This window comes from Rhinopithecus roxellana, chromosome 18 (assembly GCF_007565055.1).
Source record: "Rhinopithecus roxellana isolate Shanxi Qingling chromosome 18, ASM756505v1, whole genome shotgun sequence".
Lineage (NCBI taxonomy): Eukaryota > Metazoa > Chordata > Mammalia > Primates > Cercopithecidae > Rhinopithecus > Rhinopithecus roxellana.
Window position 1 is genome coordinate 63,820,447 of NC_044566.1, and position 24,799 is coordinate 63,845,245.

Below are 24,799 nucleotides of genomic sequence, written 5' to 3' on the forward strand. Positions count from 1 at the left end.
GAGGAGGGTTCCCCATGTTGGTGAGGCTGGTCTCGAACTCCTGGCCTCAGGTGATCCGCCCGCCTTGGCCTCCCAAAGTGTTGGGATTACAGGTGTGAGCCACCACGCCCTGTAAGGGCCTTAAATATCTCTTGCCACCATTCTTGGAGCCAGCTGATGAGACAAGTGAAGGAACGACTCCCAGCTGGAGGCAATCCCCACGATTGTAAACGCGAGAGTGAGACGCTGCCGGGAGATGGCCTGTCTTGCGCAAGCGCCTGGGCGGGAGGGTCTGCGCCTGCGCGAGCGCCACTCTGGTCAGCCCCTCCCACTGCTCACGGCGAGTCTGGGCGACTGCGCACGCGCGGCTGGTGAGTGGCGGGTTCGCGCGCAGCTGTGGGGTTGGCTGCGCGCCGCCGAGGGGTTTTGGACTGGCTTAGGTGCCTTTCGTGTGTTTGTTTCTCACCCTTTTTCCAGGGCGGTAGTGGTGGAAGAGTTTAGTTAGCGGTGGCTGGCGGACGCCTGAGGGAAGGACCTGGCGCTGGCCTGAGAATGGGTCCTGGTTGCTGGTTGGGCGCGGTCGGGCCTCGTGTCCGGGTCGCTGGAAGGGGCCGCGTCCTGGGCCGCGCACGTTGGCTTCCGGGCCTCAGGCAGCCTTGGTGCTGAGGGGAGCGTGAACCCCTAGGCTGCGGCAGCGCGTGGAGGCCTTCCTTCCGAGTAGAAACAGGACTCGGCCTGCGGTCCTTTCCATCTTTGCTCTCAGAAGTTCGCGGATGGAGTTTGCGAAATACCCGACCAAGCTTGACTGTCCGCTGCTGGAGGGCGGGCACCCGCGACGCCTGTCGCCGGGGCTTCTGAGGCGGGTCGCCTGCCGGGTGCGGGGGCTGCGAGGTGGAATAGACTAGGACGAGGGCGGCTTTACTGCGAAACGGCTTCACGGCTGCTGCCTTGACTCGAAAGCCAGTAGCTTCGGAGCTGCGGAAGAAGCGCTGGGACGATCCCGGAGGGAGCCACGTGTCAGACAGGAAGGCCTTCCTGATGGGGTTGTGCTTACACGCGGTGTCCATCACAACGTCGCACTGCACACCTACGACCTGCATTTCACTGTAAGCGTTACCTCCTTTTTAAAGTTAATTTAAAAACAGGATACATAGAATTCTGGAAAGCAGTAAGGAAGGAACTGTTTGAGGCAGGGGGACTCAAAGATGAAAAGAGAATGAAAACCTTTGGCCCTTTTCTGGACGTAAATTGGATTAAGGGTAGAATCATACAGCAATCTATAAAAAGTATTTGGAGAATATCTAGGCCTTACCCATTCGTAGAGGGAGTCTCGCTCTCCTGCGGTTTACTCGAGTCTGGGATGGCTCCTAGGTTAATGCTCTTTCTGCTGGATCACACTATCTTAACCTAATTTCACACAAGAATGAATGTGGAAATTATAGTATGGTGGTTTTGCCCTAAGTAAATTTGATAACATGGAAATTGAGTAATTTTATACAAAAAGAGACTAACCACAGCCCATGAGAAGGCAGCTAATCCCCGCTTACGCTGCAAGCCAACGTGTCCGACCCTTTGGTCAGGCTGTTCCATCCTTCTGAAATCCTCACTCTTCATGCTTACCTTTCCGTCAGGCGAGTTGAAACTCCACCTGCTCTTTCACTGCTCTCCCCACTCAGGTCCCTTCACTCTGATCCCAGGGCGCGAATGGTGCTTCTCTATAGAGGGCCTCCACCTTACCGTTGGTGTTCGCCATGTGTCTGCCTAACCTAGAATTTTTCAGCTGCAGCTTGTAGGGTGGGATACTTCTTTGATGTGGAGGGCTGTCTTGTGAATTTTAAGTTCGGCAGCCTCTACCCACCCATGCCAGTAGCACCCTCCTCCCCATTTATGGCAACCAGAATGTCTCCAGGCATTACCAGATGTTCCCCTTAGCGACAAAAGGGCTCCTCATTCTGTGAGAACTGCTGATCTAGAGTCTCATTAACCATCTAGTCTTTCCCAGGGATGGTTTCTCTTGATTTATTTTTTTCCTTTGAATGGGCTGTACTTTCCTGTTTCTTTGTGTGCCTTGTAATTTTTATGTTGAAAATTGGGCATTTGAATAATAATGTGATAACTCTGGAAGCCTTTGTGTTTGAATGTCTCAGTTCTTAGATGTCTGGCTTCCCGAAAGGGTAAAAAAGAAAAGTAAAAGCATGGGGGAAAGGTGTTGGCCCTTTAAATCTGCCGAAAGTCACTTTAGCCAGAGGGAGAGGGGCTTGCAACAATGACTGCCACCTGTGTTTTTGACTGTCTTATCAGAAGCAGCAAAGGTAGTCAGAACAGATTATTCCAATGTTTGAAAGACGGTATTTCCTGTAAGTTTTATGCAAGGTGTTTCCTCAATGGGTGCATAGCCAAGCTGCTCCTGGAACTATTGTGTGTTTACTTAGACTTTGTGTTTGCCTATTTGGCATGTATTAATTACAGGGATAAACTAAAGGCTAAAGTTGTTTACATCATCCTTTTTTTTTTTTTTTTTTTTTTTTGAGACGGAGTCTGGCTCTGTCGCCCAGGCTGGAGTGCGGTGGCCGGATCTCAGCTCACTGCAAGCTCTGCCTCCCAGGTTTACGCCATTCTCCTGCCTCAGCCTCCCGAGTAGCTGGGACTACAGGCACCCGCCACCTCGCCCGGCTACCTTTTTGTATTTTTTAGTAGAGACAGAGTTTCACCGGGTTAGGCAGGATGGTCTCCATCTCCTGACCTCGTGATCCGCCCGTCTCGGCCCCCAAAAGTGCTGGGATTACAGGCTTGAGCCACCGCACCCGGCCTACATCATCCTTTTAAGCCCTCTCTTGTGTGTGCACAAACCTCATATCACAGACTTCCTGGTGACAACCATAGAATGCCTGTTTTTGCTTTATGCCCTATAGGGGATGTCCCTACCTAGATCCTTCCCACTTATTTAGCAATAAAGGCATAGTCTCAGGTCCTTTCTCTGCTTTGTGCTCTCTGCTCATGACAGAGTTTCATGTGGCCCCCTGTGGCATGCCATGACCCTCATTTCTGGGGAGAATTGTAACATAAAACTTTCTTTTCAGTGGCATTGATCTCTCCATGTCCTCTCTGTCACCTTTATAAATTAAGACTTAAAACAAGAGTGCATGCATAGCTGCTTGTCAGGGGCCTGGAGGGTGAGAATGGGTAGCTGCTGCTGATCAGAGAGCTGAAATTCGCTGAAATTAACCACTATTTACCATCTAAGCCTTCCAATAGACCCTTCAAAAGATTGAGGTGTCCAGTCTTTTGGCTTCCCTGGGGCACACTGGAAGAAGAATTGTCTTGTGCCACAGGTAAAATACACTAATAGCTGCGAATCTGGGTAGGCCAAGATGGCTAGAGTGCAAGGCTGAGTACCAGAGAGAAGAGAGAAAGAACTCCAAGTATCTGCAGAGGGACCTCCTTGAGAAACTACTGGAAGATAGGGAAATAAACATCTGAAAAGATTTGAAGGAACAGTACCTGACTCATTCAAGACCAAGAATAGTGGCTTTTTCTACCAGCTGGACTGGAAAACCTCATAATTTATGGGGCATTGGATAGAGTACTTCAAAGGGTTTTGCCTCAGTAATGGGGTGTAATCAGTCTAGACTAAGTGCTGCTCTGCTCTTGTCTAACAGTCTTGAAAATGAGACCTGAAAGGATCAAATTGTTTCCAAGTAACTAAACTGTGTCTCAGTGCAAATCAAGAATAATTATATAGGAATACAGAAATATACAGCATACAAGTTAAAATTCACAATGTCTGGCATTCAATAAAAAAAACTATCAGACATGTAAAAAAGCAAGAAAATACAATCCATAATGGGAAAATCAGTCCACTGAAACTGACCCAGAATAGATATATGTTAGAAGTAGTGGACAAGGATGCTAAAATAAATTTATATTCTATGCTTTCAAAAAGCTACAGGGAAGATTGAACATGTTAACTGGAAATATGCAAATAAAAACTCATGTAACTTTTGGAGATGTCTGAGATGAAATGTCTGTGGTGAAAATTACACTGTAGGGGATTAATAGATCAGACACAGAAGAATAGAAGATTAGTAAACTTGAACACTAGAAGTAGAAGCCATCACAAATGAAATACAAAGAGAAAGAAGTTTAAAATGAAGAAAGCATCAAAGACCTGTGGTGCAATATGAAGCTGCTAAATGTGTGTGTAATTGGAGTCCCTGAAAGGGAAGGGCGGCAGAAGATTATGTAGGAAATAATGGGCAGAGTTTTTCCAATTTTGGTGAAAAACTATAAACCCACAGATCTAAGAAGCTCAATAAACACGAAGTACAGGAAATATGTAAAAAACCACACCAAGGCACATAATAATCAAATACCCAAAACCAGTAATAAAGAGAAAAACCTTAAAAACCATAGAAAAGAAAGACATGAAGAAAAATAAGAATTACAGCAGATTTTATGTGTGGAAACAATGCTACTGGGGAGGCTGAGGCAGGAGAATCGCTTGAAATCAGGAGGCAGAGGTTGCAGTGAGCCAAGACTGCATCACTGCACTCCAGCCTGGGCGAAAGTGAAACTCCATCTCAAAAAAAAAAAATCAAGGGAAGAAACAGAAAGCAAATAATGAAATAGCAGGCTTAAGCACAATATATCAATAATAACATTAAGTGTAAAAGGTCCAAATGCACCAATAAAAGAACTTATCAGTAAGGATTTATTTTTTATTTTTATTTTTGAGCTGGAGTCTCACACTGTTGCCTGGGCTGGAGTGCAATGGCACGATCTCACTCACTGCAACCTTCGCCTCCTGGGTTCAAGCGATTTTCCTGTGTCAGCCTCCCGAGTAGCTGGGATTACAGGTGCCCTCCACCATGCCTGGCTAGTTTTTGTATTTTTAGTAGAGACCAGGGTTCACTATGTTGACCAGGCTGGTCTCGAACTCGTGACCTCATGATCCACCCGCCTCAGCCTCCCACAGTGCTGGGATAACAGGCATGAGCCACCCACCGCGCCTGGCCAGGATTTTTTTTTTTAGAAGAAAACTATGTGCTGCCCACAGGAAACTCACTTCAAAATTAGCGGGGTGTGTGTGTGTTGAAAGTGAAAGGAAGGGGAAAATATATACCATAGAAGCTTTTTTAAAAAAGCATGAGCACTTTTATTGATAGCAGGTAAAGTAGACATAAGAGTAAAAAAGTCAACTCGGTGGTGGCCTCTGCGCAGACCAGACTTTGCTCGTTCTTGTGCGCCTCGCTCCGCTTTTCCTCCGCAACCATGTCTGACAAACCCGATATGGCTGAGATCGAGAAATTCGATAAATCGAAACTGACGAAGACAGAGACTGCAAGAGAAATATCCACCGCCTTCCAGAGAAATGATTGAATAGGAGAAGCAAGCAGGCGAATCGTGATGCGGCGTGTGCCGCCACTATGCACTGTACATTCCACAAGCATTGCCTTCTTATTTTACTTCTTTTAGCTGTTTAACTTGTAAGATGCAAAGAGGTTGGATCAAGTTTGAATGACCGTGCTGCCCCTTTCACATCAAAGAACTACTGGCAACGAAGGCCACGCCTGCCTCTCCCATCTGTCTATCTGGCTGGCAGGGAAGGAAAGAACTTGCATGTTGGTGAAGGAAGAAGTGGGGTGGAAGAAGTGGGGGTGGGATGACATTGAAATCTGGAGTAAAACCAAGCTGACCCAAGGTGTCCTGCAGGCTGTAATGCAGTTTAATCAGAGTGCCAATTTTTTTTTGTTGTTGTTGTTAAAATGATTTTGATTATCTGAATGCACGATTTTTTAATATGCAAATAAGTTTTAAAACTTAAAAAAAAAAAGTAAAGAAATCACCAGAACAACAACAACAGAATTACATAATGATGAGTGAATTCATCAAGAACAAACTACAATTCTAAGAGTGTACGTACCAAATGAGAACAATTTAAATTACATGAAGCATGAAGTAAAAACTGAATCCACAATTACAGCTGGGTACTTCAATTCCCTCTCAGCAATCGATAGAACTACTAGATGGGAAACCAGGAAGGATACAGGGGACTTAGTAACACCATTAACCAAAAGGATCTCTTCACATTTATGTAACCCTTCACCCAACAACATCAAAATACACATTATTTTCAAGTATTCATGGAACATTTCACCAACATAGGCCATATCCATAGCCATTACACAAACTTCAGCATTTGAAAAAAGTATTGAAATTATACATGCTAGAAAACCTAACGAAAATCTCCAAACACTTGGAAATTAAACAGTGTACTTCTAAATAATATATGAGCCAGACAGAAATTTAAAAGTACACTGAACTGAATGAAAATGGGTGAAAAAGTATACAAATTTGCTGGGATGTTGCTAAAAGGGAATTTAAAGCACTAAACGCTTAAATTTGAAGAATGGTCTCAAAACAGTGTTCTAAACTCCCAGATCAAAAAGGTAGCTTAAAACAAAACAAATGCAAAGAAAGTAGAAGGAAGGAAATGAAAGGCACAAATCAGTGAAATTGAAAATAAAGTCAATGATGCAAAAACTTATGTTTTTTTTTTTGTTTTTTTTATTATACTTTAAGTTCTAGGGTACATGTGCATAACGTGCAGGTTTGTTACATATGTATACTTGTGCCATGTTGGTGTGCTGCACCCATCAACTCGTCAGCACCCATCAATTCATCATTTAAATCAGGTATAACTCCCAATGCAGTCCCTCCCCCCTCCCCCCTCCCCATGATAGGCCCCGGTGTGTGATGTTCCCCTTCCCGAGTCCAAGTGATCTCATTGTTCACTTCCCACCTATGAGTGAGAACATGCGGTGTTTGGTTTTCTGTTCTTGTGATAGTTTGCTAAGAATGATGGTTTCCAGCTGCATCCATGTCCCTACAAAGTCGCAAACTCGTCCTTTTGTATGGCTGCATAGTATTCCATGGTGTATATGTGCCACATTTTCTTAATCCAGTCTGTCACAGATGGAAATTTGGGTTGATTCCAAGTCTTTGCTATTGTGAATAGTGCCGCAATAAACATACGTGTGCATGTGTCTTTATAGCAGCATGATTTATAATCCTTTGGGTATATACCCAGTAGTGGGATGGCTGGGTCATATGGTACATCTAGTTCTAGATCCTTGAGGAATTGCCATACTGTTTTCCATAATGGTTGAACTAGTTTACAATCCCACCAACAGTGTAAAAGTGTTCCTATTTCTCCACATCCTCTCCAACACCTGTTGTTTCCTGACTTTTTAATGATTGCCATTCTAACTGGTGTGAGATGGTATCTCATTGTGGTTTTGATTTGCATTTCTCTGATGGCGAGTGATGATGAGCATTTTTTCATGTGTCTGTTGGCTGTATGAATGTCTTCTTTTGAGAAATGTCTGTTCATATCCTTTCCCCACTTTTTGATGGGGTTGTTTGTTTTTTTCTTGTATATTTGTTTGAGTTCTTTGTAGATTCTGGATATTAGCCGTTTGTCAGATGAGTAGATTGCAAAAATGTTCTCCCATTCTGTAGGTTGCCTGTTCACTCTGATGGTAGTTTCTTTTGCTGTGCAGAAGCTCTTTAGTTTAATTAGATCCCATTTGTCAATTTTGGCTTTTGCTGCCGTTGCTTTTGGTGTTTTAGACATGAAGTCCTTGCCCATGCCTATGTCCTGAATGGTACTACCTAGGTTTTCTTCTAGGGTTTTTATGGTATTAGGTCTAACATTTAAGTCTCTAATCCATCTTGAATTAATCTTCGTATAAGGAGTAAGGAAAGGATCCAGTTTCAGCTTTCTACTTATGGCTAGCCAACTTTCTCAGCACCATTTATTAAATAGGGAATCCTTTCCCCATTTCTTGTTTCTCTCAGGTTTGTCAAAGATCAGATGGCTGTAGATGTGTGGTATTATTTCTGAGGACTCTGTTCTGTTCCATTGGTCTATATCTCTGTTTTGGTACCAGTACCATGCTGTTTTGGTTACTGTAACCTTGTAGTATAGTTTGAAGTCAGGTAGCGTGACGCCTCCAACTTTGTCCTTTTGACTTAGGATTGTCTTGGCGGTGCGGGTTCCTTTTGGTTCCATATGAACTTTAAAGCAGTTTTTTCCAATTCTGTGAAGAAACTCATTGGTAGCTTGATGGGGATGGCATTGAATCTATAAATAACCTTGGGCAATATGGCCATTTTCATGATATTGATTCTTCCTATCCATGAGCGTGGTATGTTCTTCCATTTGTTTGTGTCCTCTTTTACTTCACTGAGCAGTGGTTTGTAGTTCTCCTTGAAGAGGTCCTTTACATCCCTTGTAAGTTGGATTCCTAGGTATTTTATTCTCTTTGAAGCTATTTTGAATGGGAGTTCATTCATGATTTGGCTCTCTGTTTGTCTGTTACTGGTGTATAAGAATGCTTGTGATTTTTGCACATTAATTTTGTATCCTGAGACTTTGCTGAAGTTACTTATCAGCTTAAGGAGATTTTGGGCTGAGACGATGGGGTTTTCTAAATATACAATCATGTCATCTGCAAACAGGGACAATTTGACTTCTTCTTTTCCTAACTGAATACCCTTTATTTCTTTCTCTTGCCTGATTGCCCTGGCCAGAACTTCCAACACTATGTTGAATAGGAGTGGTGAGAGAGGGCATCCCTGTCTTGTGCCAGTTTTCAAAGGGAATTTTTCCAGTTTTTGCCCATTCAGTATGATATTGGCTGTGGATTTGTCATAAATAGCTCTTATTATTTTGAGGTACGTTCCATCAATACCGAATTTATTGAGCGTTTTTAGCATGAAGGGCTGTTGAATTTTGTCAAAAGCCTTTTCTGCATCTATGGAGATAAAAATGTGGTTCTTGTCTTTGGTTATGTTTATATGCTGGATTACGTTTATTGATTTGCGAATGTTGAACCAGCCTTGCATCCCAGGGATGAAGCCCACTTGATCATGGTGGATAAGCTTTTTGATGTGCTGCTGAATCCGGTTTGCCAGTATTTTATTGAGGATTTTTGCATCGATGTTCATCAGGGATATTGGTCTAAAATTCTCTTTTTGTTGTGTCTCTGCCAGGCTTTGGTATCAGGATGATGTTGGCCTCATAAAATGAGTTAGGGAGGATTCCCTCTTTTTCTATTGATTGGAATAGTTTCAGAAGGAATGGTACCAGCTCCTCCTTGTACCTGTGGTAGAATTCAGCTGTGAATCCATCTGGTCCTGGACTTTTTTTGGTTGGTAGGCCATTAATTATTGCCTCAATTTCAGAGCCTGCTATTGGTCTATTCAGGGATTCAACTTCTTCCTGGTTTAGTCTTGGAAGAGTGTAAGTGTCCAGGAAATTATCCATTTCTTCTAGATTTTCTAGTTGATTTGCGTAGAGGTGTTTGTAGTATTCTCTGATGGTAGTTTGTATTTCTGTGGGGTCGGTGGTGATATCCCCTTTATCATTTTTTATTGCGTCTATTTGATTCCTCTCTCTTTTCTTCTTTATTAGTCTTGCTAGCGGTCTGTCAATTTTGTTGATCTTTTCAAAAAACCAACTCCTGGATTCATTGATTTTTTGGAGGGTGTTTTGTGTCTCTATCTCCTTCAGTTCTGCTCTGATCTTAGTTATTTCTTGCCTTCTGCTAGCTTTTGAATGTGCTTGCTCTTGCCTCTCTAGTTCTTTTAATTGTGATGTTAGAGTGTCAATTTTAGATCTTTCCTGCTTTCTCTTGTGGGCATTTAGTGCTATAAATTTCTCTCTACACACTGCTTTAAATGTGTCCCAGAGATTCTGGTATGCTGTATCTTTGTTCTCATTGGTTTCAAAGAACATCTTTATTTCTGCCTTCATTTTGTTATGTACCCAGTAGTTATTCAGGAGCAGGTTGTTCAGTTTCCATGTAGTTGAGCGGTTTTGATTGAGTTTCTTAGTCCTGAGTTCTAGTTTGATTGCACTGTGGTCTGAGAGACAGTTTGTTATAATTTCTGTTCTTTTACATTTGCTGAGGAGTGCTTTACTTCCAATTATGTGGTCAGTTTTGGAATGAGTGTGATGTGGTGCTGAGAAGAATGTATATTCTGTTGATTTGGGGTGGAGAGTTCTATAGATGTCTATTAGGTCCGCTTGGTGCAGAGATGAGTTCAATTCCTGGATATCCTTGTTAACTTTCTGTCTCATTGATCTGTCTAATGTTGACAGTGGAGTGTTGAAGTCTCCCATTATTATTGTATGAGAGTCTAAGTCTCTTTGTAAGTCTCTAAGGACTTGCTTTATGAATCTGGGTGCTCCTGTATTGGGTGCATATATATTTAGGATAGTTAGCTCTTCCTGTCGAATTGATCCCTTTACCATTATGTAATGGCCTTCTTTGTCTCTTTTGATCTTTGATGGTTTAAAGTCTATTTTATCAGAGACTAGGATTGCAACCCCTGCTTTTTCTTGTTCTCCATTTGCTTGGTAGATCTTCCTCCATCCCTTTATTTTGAGCCTATGTATGTCTCTCCATGTGAGATGGGTCTCCTGAATACAGCAGACTGATGGGTCTTGACTCTTTATCCAGTTTGCCAGTCTGTGTCTTTTAATTGGAGCATTTAGTCCATTTACATTTAAGGTTAATATTGTTATGTGTGAACTTGATCCTGCCATTATGATATTAACTGGTTATTTTGCTCGTTATTTGATGCAGTTTCTTCCTGGCCTCGATGGTCTTTACATTTTGGCATGTTTTTGCAATGGCTGGTACCGGTTGTTCTTTTCCATGTTTAGGGCTTCCTTCAGGGTCTCTTGTAAGGCAGGCCTGGTGGTGACAAAATCTCTAAGCATTTGCTTATCTGTAAAGGATTTTATTTCTCCTTCACTTATAAAACTTAGTTTGGCTGGATATGAAATTCTGGGTTTAAAATTCTTTTCTTTAAGAATGTTGAGTATTGGCCCCCACTCTCTTCTGGCTTGTAGAGTTTCTGCCGAGAGATCTGCTGTTAGTCTGATGGGCTTCCCTTTGTGGGTAACCCGACCTTTCTCTCTGGCTGCCCTTAAGATTCTTTCTTTCATTTCAACTTTGGTGAATCTGGCAATTATGTGTCTTGGAGTTGCTCTTCTCGAGGAGTATCTTTGTGGCGTTCTCTGTATTTCCTGAATTTGAATGTTGGCCTGCCCTACTAGGTTGGGGAAGTTCTCCTGGATGATATCCTGAAGAGTGTTTTCCAACTTGGTTCCATTTTCCCCCTCACTTTCAGGCACCCCAATCAGACGTAGATTTGGTCTTTTTACATAATCCCATACTTCTTGTAGGCTTTGTTCATTTCTTTTTCTTCTTTTTTCTTTTGTTTTCTCTTCTCGCTTCATTTCATTCATTTGATCCTCAATCGCTGATACTCTTTCTTCCAGTTGATCGAGTCGGTTACTGAAGCTTGTGCATTTGTCACGTATTTCTCGTGTCAAGGTTTTCATCTCTGTCATTTCGTTTATGACCTTCTCTGCATTAATTAGTCTAGCTGTCAATTCTTCCACTCTTTTTCAAGATTTTTAGTTTCTTTGCGCTGGGTACATAATTCCTCCTTTAGCTCTGAGAATTTTGATGGACTGAAGCCTTCTTCTCTCATCTCATCAAAGTCATTCTCTGACCAGCTTTGATCCGTTGCTGGCGATGGGCTGTGCTCCTTTGCAGGGGGAGATGCGCTCTTATTTTTTGAATTTCCAGCTTTTCTGCCCTGTTTTTTCCCCATCTTTGTAGTTTTATCTGCCTCTGGTCTTTGATGATGGTGACGTACTGATGGGGTTTTGGTATAGGTGTCCTTCCTGTTTGATAGTTTTCCTTCTAACAGTCAGGACCCTCAGCTTTAGGTCAGTTGGAGATTGCTTGAGGTCCACTCCAGACCCTGTTTGTCCTGGGTATCAGCGGCAGAGGTTGCAGAAGATAGCATATTGCTGAACAGCGAGTGTACCTGTCTGATTCTTACTTTGGAAGCTTCCTCTCAGGGGTGTACTCCACCGTGTGAGGTGTGGGGTGTCAGACTGCCCCTAGTGGGGGATGTCTCCCAGTTAGGCTACTCAGGAGTCAGGGACCCACTTGAGCAGGCAGTCTGTCCCTTCTCAGATCTCAACCTCCGTGTTGGGAGATCCACTGCTCTCTTCAAAGCTGTCAGACAGTGTCGTTTGCATCTGCAGAGGTTTCTGCTGCTTTTGTTGTTGTTGTTGTTGTTAACTGTGCCCTGCCCCCAGAGGTGGAGTCTACAGAGACAGGCAGGTTTCCTTGAGCTGCTGTGAGCTCCACCCAGTTCGAGCTTCTCAGCGGCTTTGTTTACCTACTTAAGCCTCAGCAATGGCGGGCGCCCCTCCCCCAGCCTCGCTGTTGCCTTGCGGTTAGATTGCCGCAGACTGCTGTGTTAGCAATGAGGGAGGCTCCGTGGGCGTGGGACCCTCCCGGCCAGGTGTGGGATATATTCTCCTGGTATGCCTGTTTGCTTAAAGCACAGTATTGGGGTGGGAGTTACCCGATTTTCCAGGTGTTGTGTGTCTCAGTTCCCCTGGCTAGGAAAAGGGATTCCCTTCCCCCTTGCGCTTCCCAGGTGAGGCAATGCCTCGCCCTGCTTCAGCTCTCGCTGGTTGGGCTGCAGCAGCTGACCAGCACTGATTGCCCGGCACTCCCTAGTGAGATGACCCAAGTACCTCAGTTGAAAATGCAGAAATCACCAGTCTTCTGTGTCACTTGCACTGGGAGTTGGAGACTGGAGCTGTTCCTATTCGGCCATCTTGCTCCGCCCCCGCAAACATAAAAAACTCATGTTTTAAAAGAGATCAATTGGCCGGGCGCGGTGGCTCAAGCCTGTAATCACAGCACTTTGGGAGGCCGAGACGGGCGGATCACGAGGTCAGGAGATCGAGACCATCCTGGCTAACACGGTGAAACCCCGTCTCTACTAAAAAAATACAAAAAACTAGCCGGGCGTGGTGGTGGGCGCCTGTAGTCCCAGCTGCTTGGGAGGCTGAGGCGGGAGAATGGCGTAAACCCGGGAGGCGGAGCTTGCAGTGAGCTGAGATCGGGCCACTGCACTCCAGCCTGGGCGACAGAGCCAGACTCCGTCTCAAAAAAAGAAAAAAAGAGATCAATAAAATTAATGAACCTTTAGTAAGAAAAAAGAAAATAGAAATTACTGACATTAGGAATGAAATGGGGTATCAGTACAGATCCTGAAGACGTTAGAAACTATTAGGCACTGCTATAAACATCTCTATAGATATAAATTTTAACAACTTAGATGAAGTGGACCAATTCGTTGAAACTACAAACTACCAGAACTCACCCAATATGAAATTGATAATGTGAATAGCCCTGTAAGTATTAAATTGAATTTGCAGTTAAAGGCCTCTCATAAAAGAAATTTTCAGGCCAGGCAGGGTGGCTCATGCCTGTAATTCCAGCACTGGGAGGTCAAGGCAGGCGATCACTGCAGGTCAGGAGTTTGAGACTGGCCTGGCCAACATGGTGAAGCTCCATCTCTACTAAAAATGCAACAATTAGCCAGGTGGGGTGGTGGGCGCCTGTAATCCCAGCTACTCGGGAGGCTGAGGCTGGAGAATCACTTGAACCCAGGAGGTAGAGGTTGCAGTGAGCCGAGATCCAGCCGTTGCACTGCAGCCTGGGTGACAATAGCAAAACTCTGTTTCAAAAAAAAAAAAAATTTCAGTCCTTAAATGCTAGGGATACTGTAACAAAATACCATAGACTGGGTGGCAACTATAGACCAATATACCTCATGAAGATAAGTGACAGAATCATCAGCAAAATGTTAGTAAATATGATCTAGAAGTACATAAGAAGAATTATATACCACAATTAAGTGGAACCTATTCCAGGAATGTGAGACTGGTTTAATAGAAAATCAGTCAGCTTAATTTATATCATGAGGTTAAAGAAAAATTACGATTGCATAAATTGATATCAAAAAGTTATTTGAAAATTCAACACCCATTCATGACCAAACTTGGCCAACTACTAATAAAGGGAACTTCATCATCTTAATATAGAACATCTACACTCTGGGTGCAGTGGCTCACACCTGTAATCCCAGCACTTTTGGAGGCTGAGGCAGGAAGAGAACACTTGAGCTCAGGAGTTTGAGACCAGCCTGGGCACCAAAGTGGGACCCCATCTCTACAAGAAATAAAAATGTTAGCTGGGCATGGTGATGCACGCCTGTAGTCGCAGCTACTTGGGAGGTTGAGGTGGAAAGATCACTTGAGCCCAGAAGGTTGTGGCTGCATCGTACTTAATGGTGAAAGATTGAATGGTTTCCCACTTAAAATCTGGGACAAGCATAGGATATCTGCTCTTACCACTCCTATTCAACTTACTAGAAGTCCTGGCCAGGGCACGATGGTTCATGCCTGTAATGCAGCACTTTGGGAGGCCGAGGTGGGCAGATCACTTCAGGGTAGGAGTTCAAGACCAGCCTGACCAACATGGTGAAACCCTGTCTCTACTAAAAATGCAAAAAAAAAAAAAAGTTGCTAGGTGTGGTGGCAGGTACCTGTAATCCCAGCTACTCAGGATGCTGAAGCAGGGAGAATCACTTGAACCCGGGAGGTGGAGGTTGCAGTGAGCCGAGAACACACCATTGCACTCCAGCCTGGTGACAAAGAGAGACTCTGTCTCAAATTTAAAAAAAAAAAAGGTCCTAGCCAGTGCAATAAGGCAAGAAAAGGAAATAAATAGCATCTAAATTGGAAAGGAATAAATAAAATGATTCCTGATTACAGAGATGATTTTCTTTTCTTTTCTTTTTTGAGATGGAGTTTCCCTCTCGTTGCCCAGGCTGGAGTGCAATGGTGCAATCTCGGCTCACCACAACCTCCGCCTCCCGGGTTCAAGTGATTCTCCTGCCTCAGCCTCCCAAATAGCTGGGATTACAGGCATGTGCCACCACGTCCAGCCAATTTTGTATTTTAAGTAGAGATGGGGTTTCTCCATGTTGGTCAGGCTGGTCTTGAAGTCCCGACCTCAGGTGATCCGCCCACCTCATGCCTCTCCTGGGATTACAGGCATGAGCCACCATGCCTGGCCAGAGATGATTTTCTAAGTATAAAATCCCAAGGAATCGCTAAAGGATCTAGAAATAATGTAAGAGTTCATTATTTTTACAGGATAGATCAAAACACAAAAATCAGTATTTTTGTATATTAACATTTAACACTTTGAATCAAATTTGAAAAAATTCATTTACCATTGCCACGTCTCCCTGCTCCCTGAAATGAAATTGATATAAATCTAACAAAACAAGTGCGGGACCTGTGTGTTGAAAATTATAAAAGACTGATGAGGCCGGGAGCAGTGGCTCAGGTCTGTAATCCCAGCACTTTGGGAGGCCAAGGTGGGCAGATCACGAGGTCAGGAGACCGAGACCATCCTAGCTAACACAGTGAAACTCCATCTCTACTAAAAATACAAAAAATTAGCTGGGCGTCGTGGCACTCCCAGGTACTTGGGAGGCTGAGGCAGGAGAATGGCATGAACCCGGGAGGTGGAGCTTGCAGTGAGCCGAGATCATGCCACTGCACTCCAGCCTGAGCAACAGAGCAAGACTCTGTCTCAAAAAAAAAAAAAAAAAAAAAAAAAAACTGATGAAATAAATCAAAGATGAACTAAGTAAATGGAAAGATGTGCCATGTTTTATGTTTTATGGATTGGAAGACCCCCCAAAAATAAAGATATCAATCCTCTCTAAATTGATACACAGTTTTAACACAATGTTTATCAACTTCCCAGGAAGATTTTTTTTTGTAGCTGTTCATAAGCTTATTTTAAACTTTGTAGAGAAAGGCAAAGGAACTAGATTAAAACATTTTTTGAATAAGAAGAGCAAAATATGAAGAAACATGCCAACTGATTTTAAGACTCAATATTCAACTTCAATCATCAAGAATGGTATTTTCAGTAGACCCAGATCAGTGGGACAGAACAGAGAACCCAGAAATAGACTTATACAAATGTCCCTAACTGATTTTTGACAAAGGTGAAAATGCAATTTCAAGAATAGCCTTCTCAACAAATGTTGGAGCAATTTGTACATCCACACACAATAACAACAACAACAAAAAAGAACCTGACCTAAAACTTTTATGTGACGATTAATTCAAAATGAATCATAGATTAAAATGTAAAGTTCTACATATAATAGAAAAAGTTTTATATAAAATGTCTTTGGGGCCAAACATGGTGGCTCACATTTGTAATACCAGCACTTTGGGAGGCCAAGGCGGGCAGATCACCTGAGGTCAGGAGTTTGAGACCAGCCTGGCCAACATGATGAAACCCCATCTCTACTAAAAATACAAAAATTAGCCGGTCCTCGTGGCACATGCCTGTTATCCTAGCTACTCAGGAGGCTGAGGCAGGAGATTCACTTGAACCCGGGAGGCAGAGGTTGCAGTGAGCCAAGATTCCGCCACTGCACTCCAGCCTGTGAGACAGAGTGAGTCTCCATCTCAAAACAAAAAAACAAAAAACTTCTTTGGGACTCAGTGGTTGACAAATCCTTCTTAGCACCAAATACAAGATCCATAAAAGAAAATGATATATTGAGCTATAGCAAGAGACATGAGCAGAAATTTCACCAGAGATAAAAAGAGATGGCAGATAGAAATATGAGAACACGTTCAACATTAAGCATTCAGGAAATGCAAATTAACACTGCCAGAAGCTAGCACTACACACACATTGAGACAGCTAAAATAAATACCAAATCCTGGTGAGGATGCAAAGGAACTGGATCTCTCAGATGCTGCTAGAGGAAATGCAAAATGGTACAGACACTCAAGAAAAATGTTTGGCAATTACTTACAAAACTAAACCATTTACAAAAGACTACATATTGTATGATTCCATTTGTAGATGGGATTTTGTTATGTGCAGAGTAACCAAATACATACAGACAAAGTAGATTAGTGGCTGCCTAGGACTAAGTGTGGATGGGGAGATAAGTGTGCCATACGCTAATAGGTATGACCAAAAAAAAGAGCAAACCCTTTTGGGAGTTTTGAAAATGTTCTAAAATTTGATTATAGTGATGGTTGCACAACTCTGAATATACTAAAAGTCATTGAATTATACACTTTATTTTTTTATCTTTATTTTTTTTGACACAGGTTCTCGTTCTATTACTCAGGCTGGAGTACAGTGGTATGATCTTGACTCACTGTATCCTGTGCCTCCTGGACTTAAGCGATCCTCCCACCTCAGCCTCCCATGGAGCTGGGTCTATAGGCACATGCCATCACACTCAGCTAATTTTTAAAAACATTTTTGTAGAGACAAGGTCTCACTGTATTGCCCAGGCTGGCCTCAAACTCCTAGGCTCAAGTGATCCTCCTGCCCCAGCTTCCCACCTTCCACCTGAATTGTACACTTTAAATAGATGAATTGTATGGTATATGAATTAGATCTCAATAAGGATGTTTTAAAATTTGCACATTTCACTTCAATAGGCATTTCAAAAACAAACTACATGATTGCAAAGAGAACCCTGACTTCTCTGGCCACAGTAAACCGCATAGTACAGGGATTCAGTTCTTCATTTGATAAAACTCTCTTTTAATTTATCATCATGAAATAAATTTTTTAATGTCCTCAAACACACTCTAACCATAAAATCCAACATCATACTCTTGAACATTTATCCAGAGAAATGAAAATTCCTATACATTATACAGGAATGTTCACAACAGCTCTATTTGTAATAGCTTAAAATTAGAAACAGCCCAAATGTTTTAGTGGGTGAATGGTTAAGTAAAGTGTGGCCATACTATGGATTACTACTCAGCAATAAAAAGGAATGAATTACTGATACACAGAACATCCTGGGTAAATTTTAAACCATGCTGAGTGAAAAATGACAATCTCAAGTTGTGTAATGTATGATTCCATTTATCTAAAATTCTTGAAGTGACAAAATTATTGAAATGGAGAACAAATTCATGCTCTCCAGGGGTTAGGAATGGAGGGTGAGGTGGGAGAGGATAGTAATGACTTTAAAAAGGTAGTACAACTCATCTCTGTGGTGCTGGTATATTCTGTCTCTTATCCAAGGAAGTGTTTTCATGAATCTACAGTGATAGCATTATATAGAACTATACACATGTGCATACATGTGCAAATAAATGTGTGTAAAACGGTTGAACTGAACGAGCTCTGTGGATTGTACTGTTCATTTCCTGGTTTGGCATTGTACTGTAGTTATGTAAGTTGTTACCATTGTGGAAAAATAGGTGGAAGGATACATGGGATGGACCTCCATTATTTTTGCAACTTCCTGTGAATCTGTGATTATTTCAGAGTAGAAAGCTTAGGAATGAGAATTGGTGTAGAAAGTAGAAATATTTATGTCCAAATTATCAGATTCCTTTCCAAAAGATTATGCCAATTTAAATTGTTATCTAAATTAGAGAGTATACCAATATCACTACATTCTCATCAGCATTAAGTATGTCCATTATTTTGATGTATTTGTTTTGTCTGTGAATTCTTTTTAATTTTTATTTTTTAGAATATGTATATTTTTTTAATTAAAAAAAATGTTTTATTTTAATTTTTAATTTTAGATTCAGGGCATACATGTGCAGGTTTTTCACATGAGTATATTGGGTGATGATGGAGTTTGGGTTTCTAGTGAACCCATCACCCAATATTGAACATAGTATCTGATAGGTAGTTTTTTCAATCCTTCTCCCACTCTTTCCCGCTCCTCTTTTGGAGTCCCCGGTATCTATTATTTCTGTCTTTATGTCCACCTGTACCCATTGTTTAGCTCCCATCTGCAAGTGAGAGCATGTGGTATTTGGTTTTCTGTTTCTCTTTTATTTCACGAAGGATAATAGCCTCTAGCTGCATCCATGTTGCTGCAAAGGACATGATTTCACTCTTTTTTATGGCTGTGTGCTAATCCATGGTGTATATGTACCACATTTTCTTTATCCAGCCCATCTTTGATAGGACACTTATGTTGATTCCATGGCTTTACTATTGTGAATAGTCCTGCAATAAACAGACTAGTACAGGAGTCTTTTTGTTTTCCATAGTATTAACTAACTTACATTCATACCAGCAGTGTATAAGCGTTCCCTTTTCTCATATCCTTGCCCGCATCTGTTGTTTTTTGACTTTTTTTGAGAAAGAGTCTTGCTCTGTCGCCCAGGCTAGAGAGCAATGGCACAATATCAGCTCACTGCAAGCTCTGCCTCCCGGGTTCACTGCCATTCTTTTGCCTCAGCCTCCTGAGTAGCTGGGACTACAGGTGCCCGCCACCAACCTGGCTAATTTTTTTGTATTTTTAGTAGAGACGGGTTTCACTGTGTTAGCTAGGATGGTTTCGATCTCCTGACATCGTGATGTGCCCGCCTGGGCCTCCCAAAGTGTTGGGATTACAGGCCTGAGCCATCACGCCCGGCCTATTTATTGACTTTTTAGTAATAGCCATTCCGACTGGTGTGAGATGGCATCTCATTGTGATTTTAATTTGCACTTCTCTGATAATTAGTGATGCTGAGCATTTTTTCAAGTTTCTTGGTACTTGTGTGCCTTATTTTGATCGTGTACTTTGCCCACTTTTTTTTTTTTTTTTTTTTTTGAGACGGAGTCTCGCTCTGTTGCCCAGGCTGGAGTGCAGTGGCCGGATCTCAGCTCACTGCAAGCTCCGCCTCCCGGGTTCGCGCCATTCTCCTGCCTCAGCCTCCCGAGTAGCTGGGACTACAGGCGCCGCCACCTCGCCCAGCTAGTTTTTTGTATTTTTTTAGTAGAGACGGGGTTTCACCGTGTTAGCCAGGATGGTCTCGAGCTCCTGACCTCGTGATCCGCCCGTCTCGGCCTCCCAAAGTGCTGGGATTACAGGCTTGAGCCACCGCGCCCGGCCTTTGCCCACTTTTTAATGCAATTCTTTTTTTTTGTTGATTTAATTAAGTTTCTTATAGATTCTGTATATTAGTCCTTTGTTGGATGCATAGTTTGCAAATATTTTTTCTGATTCTGTAGGTTGTCTATTTACTTTGTTGATTGTTGTTTTCGCTGTGTAGAGCTTTACCATTGGTCAGTTTTTGATTTTCTTGCAATTACTTTTGAGGTCTCAGTCATAAATTATTTGCCTAAGCCAATGTCCAAAAGAGTTTTTCTTATATTTCCTCCTAGAGTTTTTATAGTTTGAGGTATTACATTTCAGTCTTTAATACGTCTTGAGTTAATTTTTGTATCTGGTAAGAGGTAGGTGTCCAGTTTTACTCTTCTGCAAATGGCTAGCTAGTTTTCTCAGCACCATTTATTGAATAGAATATGCTTTCCCCATTATTTATTTTTGTTGACTTGGTTGAAGACCAGTTGATTGTATGTGTGTGGCTTTATTTCTGGGTTTTCTATTTTATTCCATTATGTATATATATATTTTTTAACCTGTACCATGCTGTTTTGGTTATTATAACCTTGTAGTATAGTTTGAAGTCAAGTAATGGGATGCTTCTGGCTTTCTTCTTTTTGCTTAGGATTGCTTTGGCTATTCATTCTCTTTTTTGGTTCCATATGAATTTTAGAATTTTTTTTTAATTCTGTGAAAAATGATGTTTGTAATTTGTTAGGAATTGTATCGAATCTGTAGATTGCTTTGGGCAGTATGATCTACTCTTATGTTGACCAACTGTTTCTCATACTGAGGATATATAAGCTAGCCAAAATATGATACATGATTTATATGCCATAATTTGTTTGATGTACATATAAATAACACTATTCAGAAGAAATTGGCTTTATATGTTTTAGGGAGACATAAGACATCAATCGGTGCATGTAAGGTATATATTGGTTTGGTCCAGAAAGGCAGGACAACTGGAAGTGGAGGGCTTCCTGGTCATAGGTAGAGTCAAAAATTTTTTTGATTGGCAGTTGGTTGAAAGAGTTAAGTTATTATCTTGGAATCAATGGAAAGGAGTGTCTGGATTAAGATAAAGGGTTCTGGAGACCAAGGTTCTTATTATTCTGTAGATGAAGCCTGCAAGCAGCAGGGTTCAGCGAGAAGCGATGCTAAATGCCTCTATCAGACCGAAAAAGGTGTCAGACTCTTAATCTCTCCTGGGTCCGGAGAAGACCTGGAAAGAGAAGGGGCTTCTCTATAGTATGTAGATTTTCTCCACATGAGACAACTTTTTAGGGCCATTTCAAAATATGTCAAAAGGTCGGGTGCAGTGGCTCACACCTATAATCCCAGCACTTTGGGAGGCTGAGGCAGTCAGATCACGAGGTCAGCAGATCGAGACCATCCTGGCTAACATGGTGAAATCCCGTCTCTACTAAAAATACAAAAAAGTAGCCGGATGTGGTGGCAGGCACCTATAGTCCCAGCTACTTGGGAGGCTGAGGCAGGAGAATGGCGTGAACCCGGGAGGCGGAGCTTACAGTGAGCCAAGATTGGGCCACTGCACTCCAGCCTGGGTGATAGAGCGAGACTCTGTCTCAAAAAAATAAAAATCAGAAAATATATTTGGGGATATTGGGGATAAAATACTTCAACTTCTTTTGGGGCCTCTTATCTGTTGTGTGTGCTATACTAGAGTCAGATTGGAATTTGATATCTTATTGTTACAAAGTCTGTTTTGTCACTCTTTAGATCTCCGTTTTAATGTTAATACTGGTCAGTTGTGTCTGAATTCCAGAGGAGGGAGAGTATAATGAGACATGTCCTTCCACCGTGGCCTGGTTTTTCAGGTTTACTTGGCCCCAGAAGAGGGATTTATTCAGTTGGCTGGGGGGCTTAGAATTTCATTTTTGGTTTACTTGTATAAAACTCACTTCAGTTTGGATCCTTGCTGTTAAATAAAATTTTTAAAAAATCATTTCTGGATGGGAAGGGGAAACAAAATCTGCATAGAATGTTTATTTCTCGATCTGCAGGTTATAAACAACTTGTGAAATGAGTGATTTGGAAGATGACGAGACACCCCAGCTTTCTGCCCACGCCTTAGCAGCTCTCCAGGAATTTTATGCTGAGCAAACACAACAAATTGACCTAGGCGAGGATGATAAATATAACATTGGAATAATAGAAGAGAATTGGGTAAGTAAATGGCATTTCACAGCCATCAGGAAGTATTGATATGAAACCTACTCTGTGCATTAGTCCAGTGTTTGTCTCACCTAAAACCGGAATCTCTGTCACCTGTCGTTTGGGATCTGAACTTCTCTATGGGGAGCTAACACAGAAAGCAGTTAGTGAACATTTTAGAACAGTTTAACAGCTTTTCTTGAACAGCTGTTCTTGATTCTGACTATCAGGCTGGTTGGTGATCAGAAGATGGGGTTTTTCAGATAAGGAGATAATGATGCAGGATTTTTCTGCTTGGTCACTTTGCAAGCTGGGGACCCTCGGCTGGCAATACCCCACCCAGGCCTTGCTCGGCCATGCTGGTGTGCCCCAGCTTGGCTGTGTTATAGCTCGTACCTACGTTCAGCGGTTCCCAAGCTCTTGTACTATGTCCAAGAAGAATGAGGATATGAGGGACACTGGAGAATGAAGAGGGTGGGGAAGAATTTTAATGAGTGATGAAAACTGCTTTCAGCAGAGATGGGACACAGGGTTGGGGATGGTTACGCCTTGTGGTTGGGTCTGGGGCCTTTATGGACTCAGAATGGGGACTGTGTGCTGATTGGTTTGTGAGTATGCAAAAAAGGTGAAGGTGAAGGCACCACTCAAAGGTGGGCACAACAGTGTAGAAAAAACAAGTAGGAAAGGGTAAGTATATGTAAAATAGGTAAAGGGTAGAGAACAATCAGAAGAAAGTGTGCAAACGGGAAGGCAAGTTCTCAGTCTGATCCAAGGATTTAACTTGTGGCTTGGCTTTCAGGCTTTAAACTGTCTTTGTCTTGGAGGTGGGGTTTTTACTGGGGACCCACCCCATCTGCCTAGGCATTTGTCTGCCTCTGTCAATAATTCCTTATTATGTCCAACACAAAATTCTTCATTTTTGGATACAGATACACCTACTGGTTTTTAGGGACCCCAGAAATCCTGTTGGAAAGAGAAAATATTATCATTGCTAGAAATTGGGGAATTAAACATGTATTGAAAAATTGATGAAAAGGAAATTTAAAGAAGATATGAATAGTTTCTGGTGTATAATATGTATTTCAATTATATTTTTATCATCTGAATTACAATAGGGATTAGAAAAAAATGAGTTGAAGGAAACTCCTAACATGACCAGGATTTTTTTTTTTTTTTTTTTTTTTTTTTTTTTTTTTTGAGACGGAGTCTCGCTCTGTCGCCCAGGCTGGAGTGCAGTGGCTGGATCTCAGCTCACTGAAAGCTCTGCCTCCCGGGTTCACACCATTCTCCTGCCTCAGCCTCCCGAGCAGCTGGGACTACAGGCGCCTGCCACCTCACCTGCCTAATTTTTTGTATTTTTTTTAGTAGAGACGGGGTTTCACCGTGTTAGCCAGGATGGTCTCGATCTCCTGACCTCGTGATCCACCTGTCTCAGCCTCCCAAAGTGCTGGGATTACAGGCTTGAGCCACCGCACCTGGCAATTTTTTTTTTTTAAGGAAATAGTTGAGAAACAGACAAGGCTTGAAGTTTGTCTGTGACTACTCCTTGATAATAGGTATATCTTCAACACTTTGCAGCTGGAAGGAAGATTCTGTATGCTTATCATTTTTTTATAGTCTTTTACATTTTTGTGTCCTGTTTGGATCTCTAAGTTAAATAAGCTTTTCCTATTTACCCTGTTTGAAACTGTGATAAACATGTTTCTTTCCATTTATTCTACATGTTCCACTTATTCTAAAGCCTCTTTCTTACTGTTTCCCTTCTTTATGTCTGTTTACCTTCTAGCTTGATGCTTCTATAAATAACAAATATAAGAAATTTGAAGTACTGCATTATTCTTGAGGTGGTCTTTTTCTTTTTTCCTTCTTCTTAATTTTTAAAATACTATGTACTTTTTTTCTAGTTATGAAAACTAGTGCTAATCCCACTACTTAGGATTAACACCTTTTCTAATTTTGAAACTTTGGTTTGATTATAAAATTGAGGAAATGTAGAAAACACAAAAATCGACAGACAAAATTTAACCATGATGTCTGACTAGAGGTATTGGGTACTTGCCTCCTCCACAAATAAGATCCAAAATAGTGAGCCAATAATCTCACTTCAAATAGATTACCTTAGAGAGAATGCTGGAATTCAACAGAGAAGTGACAGGAAACACCTAAGGTGAGGAAGGAGAGGAAGCAAGGCAGCCTGCTTGACAGGGATCAATTAGGAGCCTAGAGCGGCTCCCCAGTGTGGGGAAAGGCTAAGTGAGTGACTTCTAGCAGTTTATATTCCCACCATGGATTCTGCAGTTCTAGCCACAGAAGAGCCCTTTTGACCCATACAGGTGGCCCTGATACAAACATAGGAAACTGCCTGGAGACCATGTGATAGCATTACTCCAGTAAGGGAACACATGCCAAGTCCCACACAAGGCACCATTTTGAGAGCCCAGCTCCCACAAGACTGCGTCCTGCCATGACACCCAGCAGCCCCTGCGTCTCCACATCTCTGGAGCCCCATTGACTTCCCCCAGACTCAGCTGGGGCTGCTGTGGTCTGCTGCCACCAGGGCTGAAGTGTGAGCCTGAAGTGCCTGTAGTAGCAGGACCACTGCACAATTAAAAGTACTCTTAGGAAAGGCTACCCTGCTTATAGCCATGACTAGGGCCAAAGTGTGCACTTCCCAACCTCCTGTTCATGCTGCTGCCACTGAAAGCCACACCACCCTCCCTAAGAATAGCACAGCTACTGCTGTTCCCACCAGGAATCCTGAGAAAAGGCCTGCTTA

The 24,799-nt window shown here is 42.3% G+C and overlaps 1 protein-coding gene and 1 pseudogene across 2 annotated transcripts in view; both read left to right on the forward strand.

Moving 5' to 3' along the window:
- Positions 1 to 309: 309 nt before the first annotated feature.
- The window catches only part of EEF1AKMT1 (EEF1A lysine methyltransferase 1), a 50,613-nt gene continuing 26,123 nt past the window's right edge, over positions 310 to 24,799 (forward strand). The window contains exons 1-2 of one of the 2 annotated variants that reach the window (XM_030921932.1): positions 310 to 350; positions 21,873 to 22,035. In XM_030921932.1, coding sequence (XP_030777792.1) covers positions 21,892 to 22,035 — 144 coding nt within the window. In that variant the 5' untranslated portion in view covers positions 310 to 350; positions 21,873 to 21,891. The other variant, XM_030921931.1, reaches the window with a different exon arrangement.
- On the forward strand, positions 4,950 to 5,500 carry LOC104660781 (annotated as a pseudogene).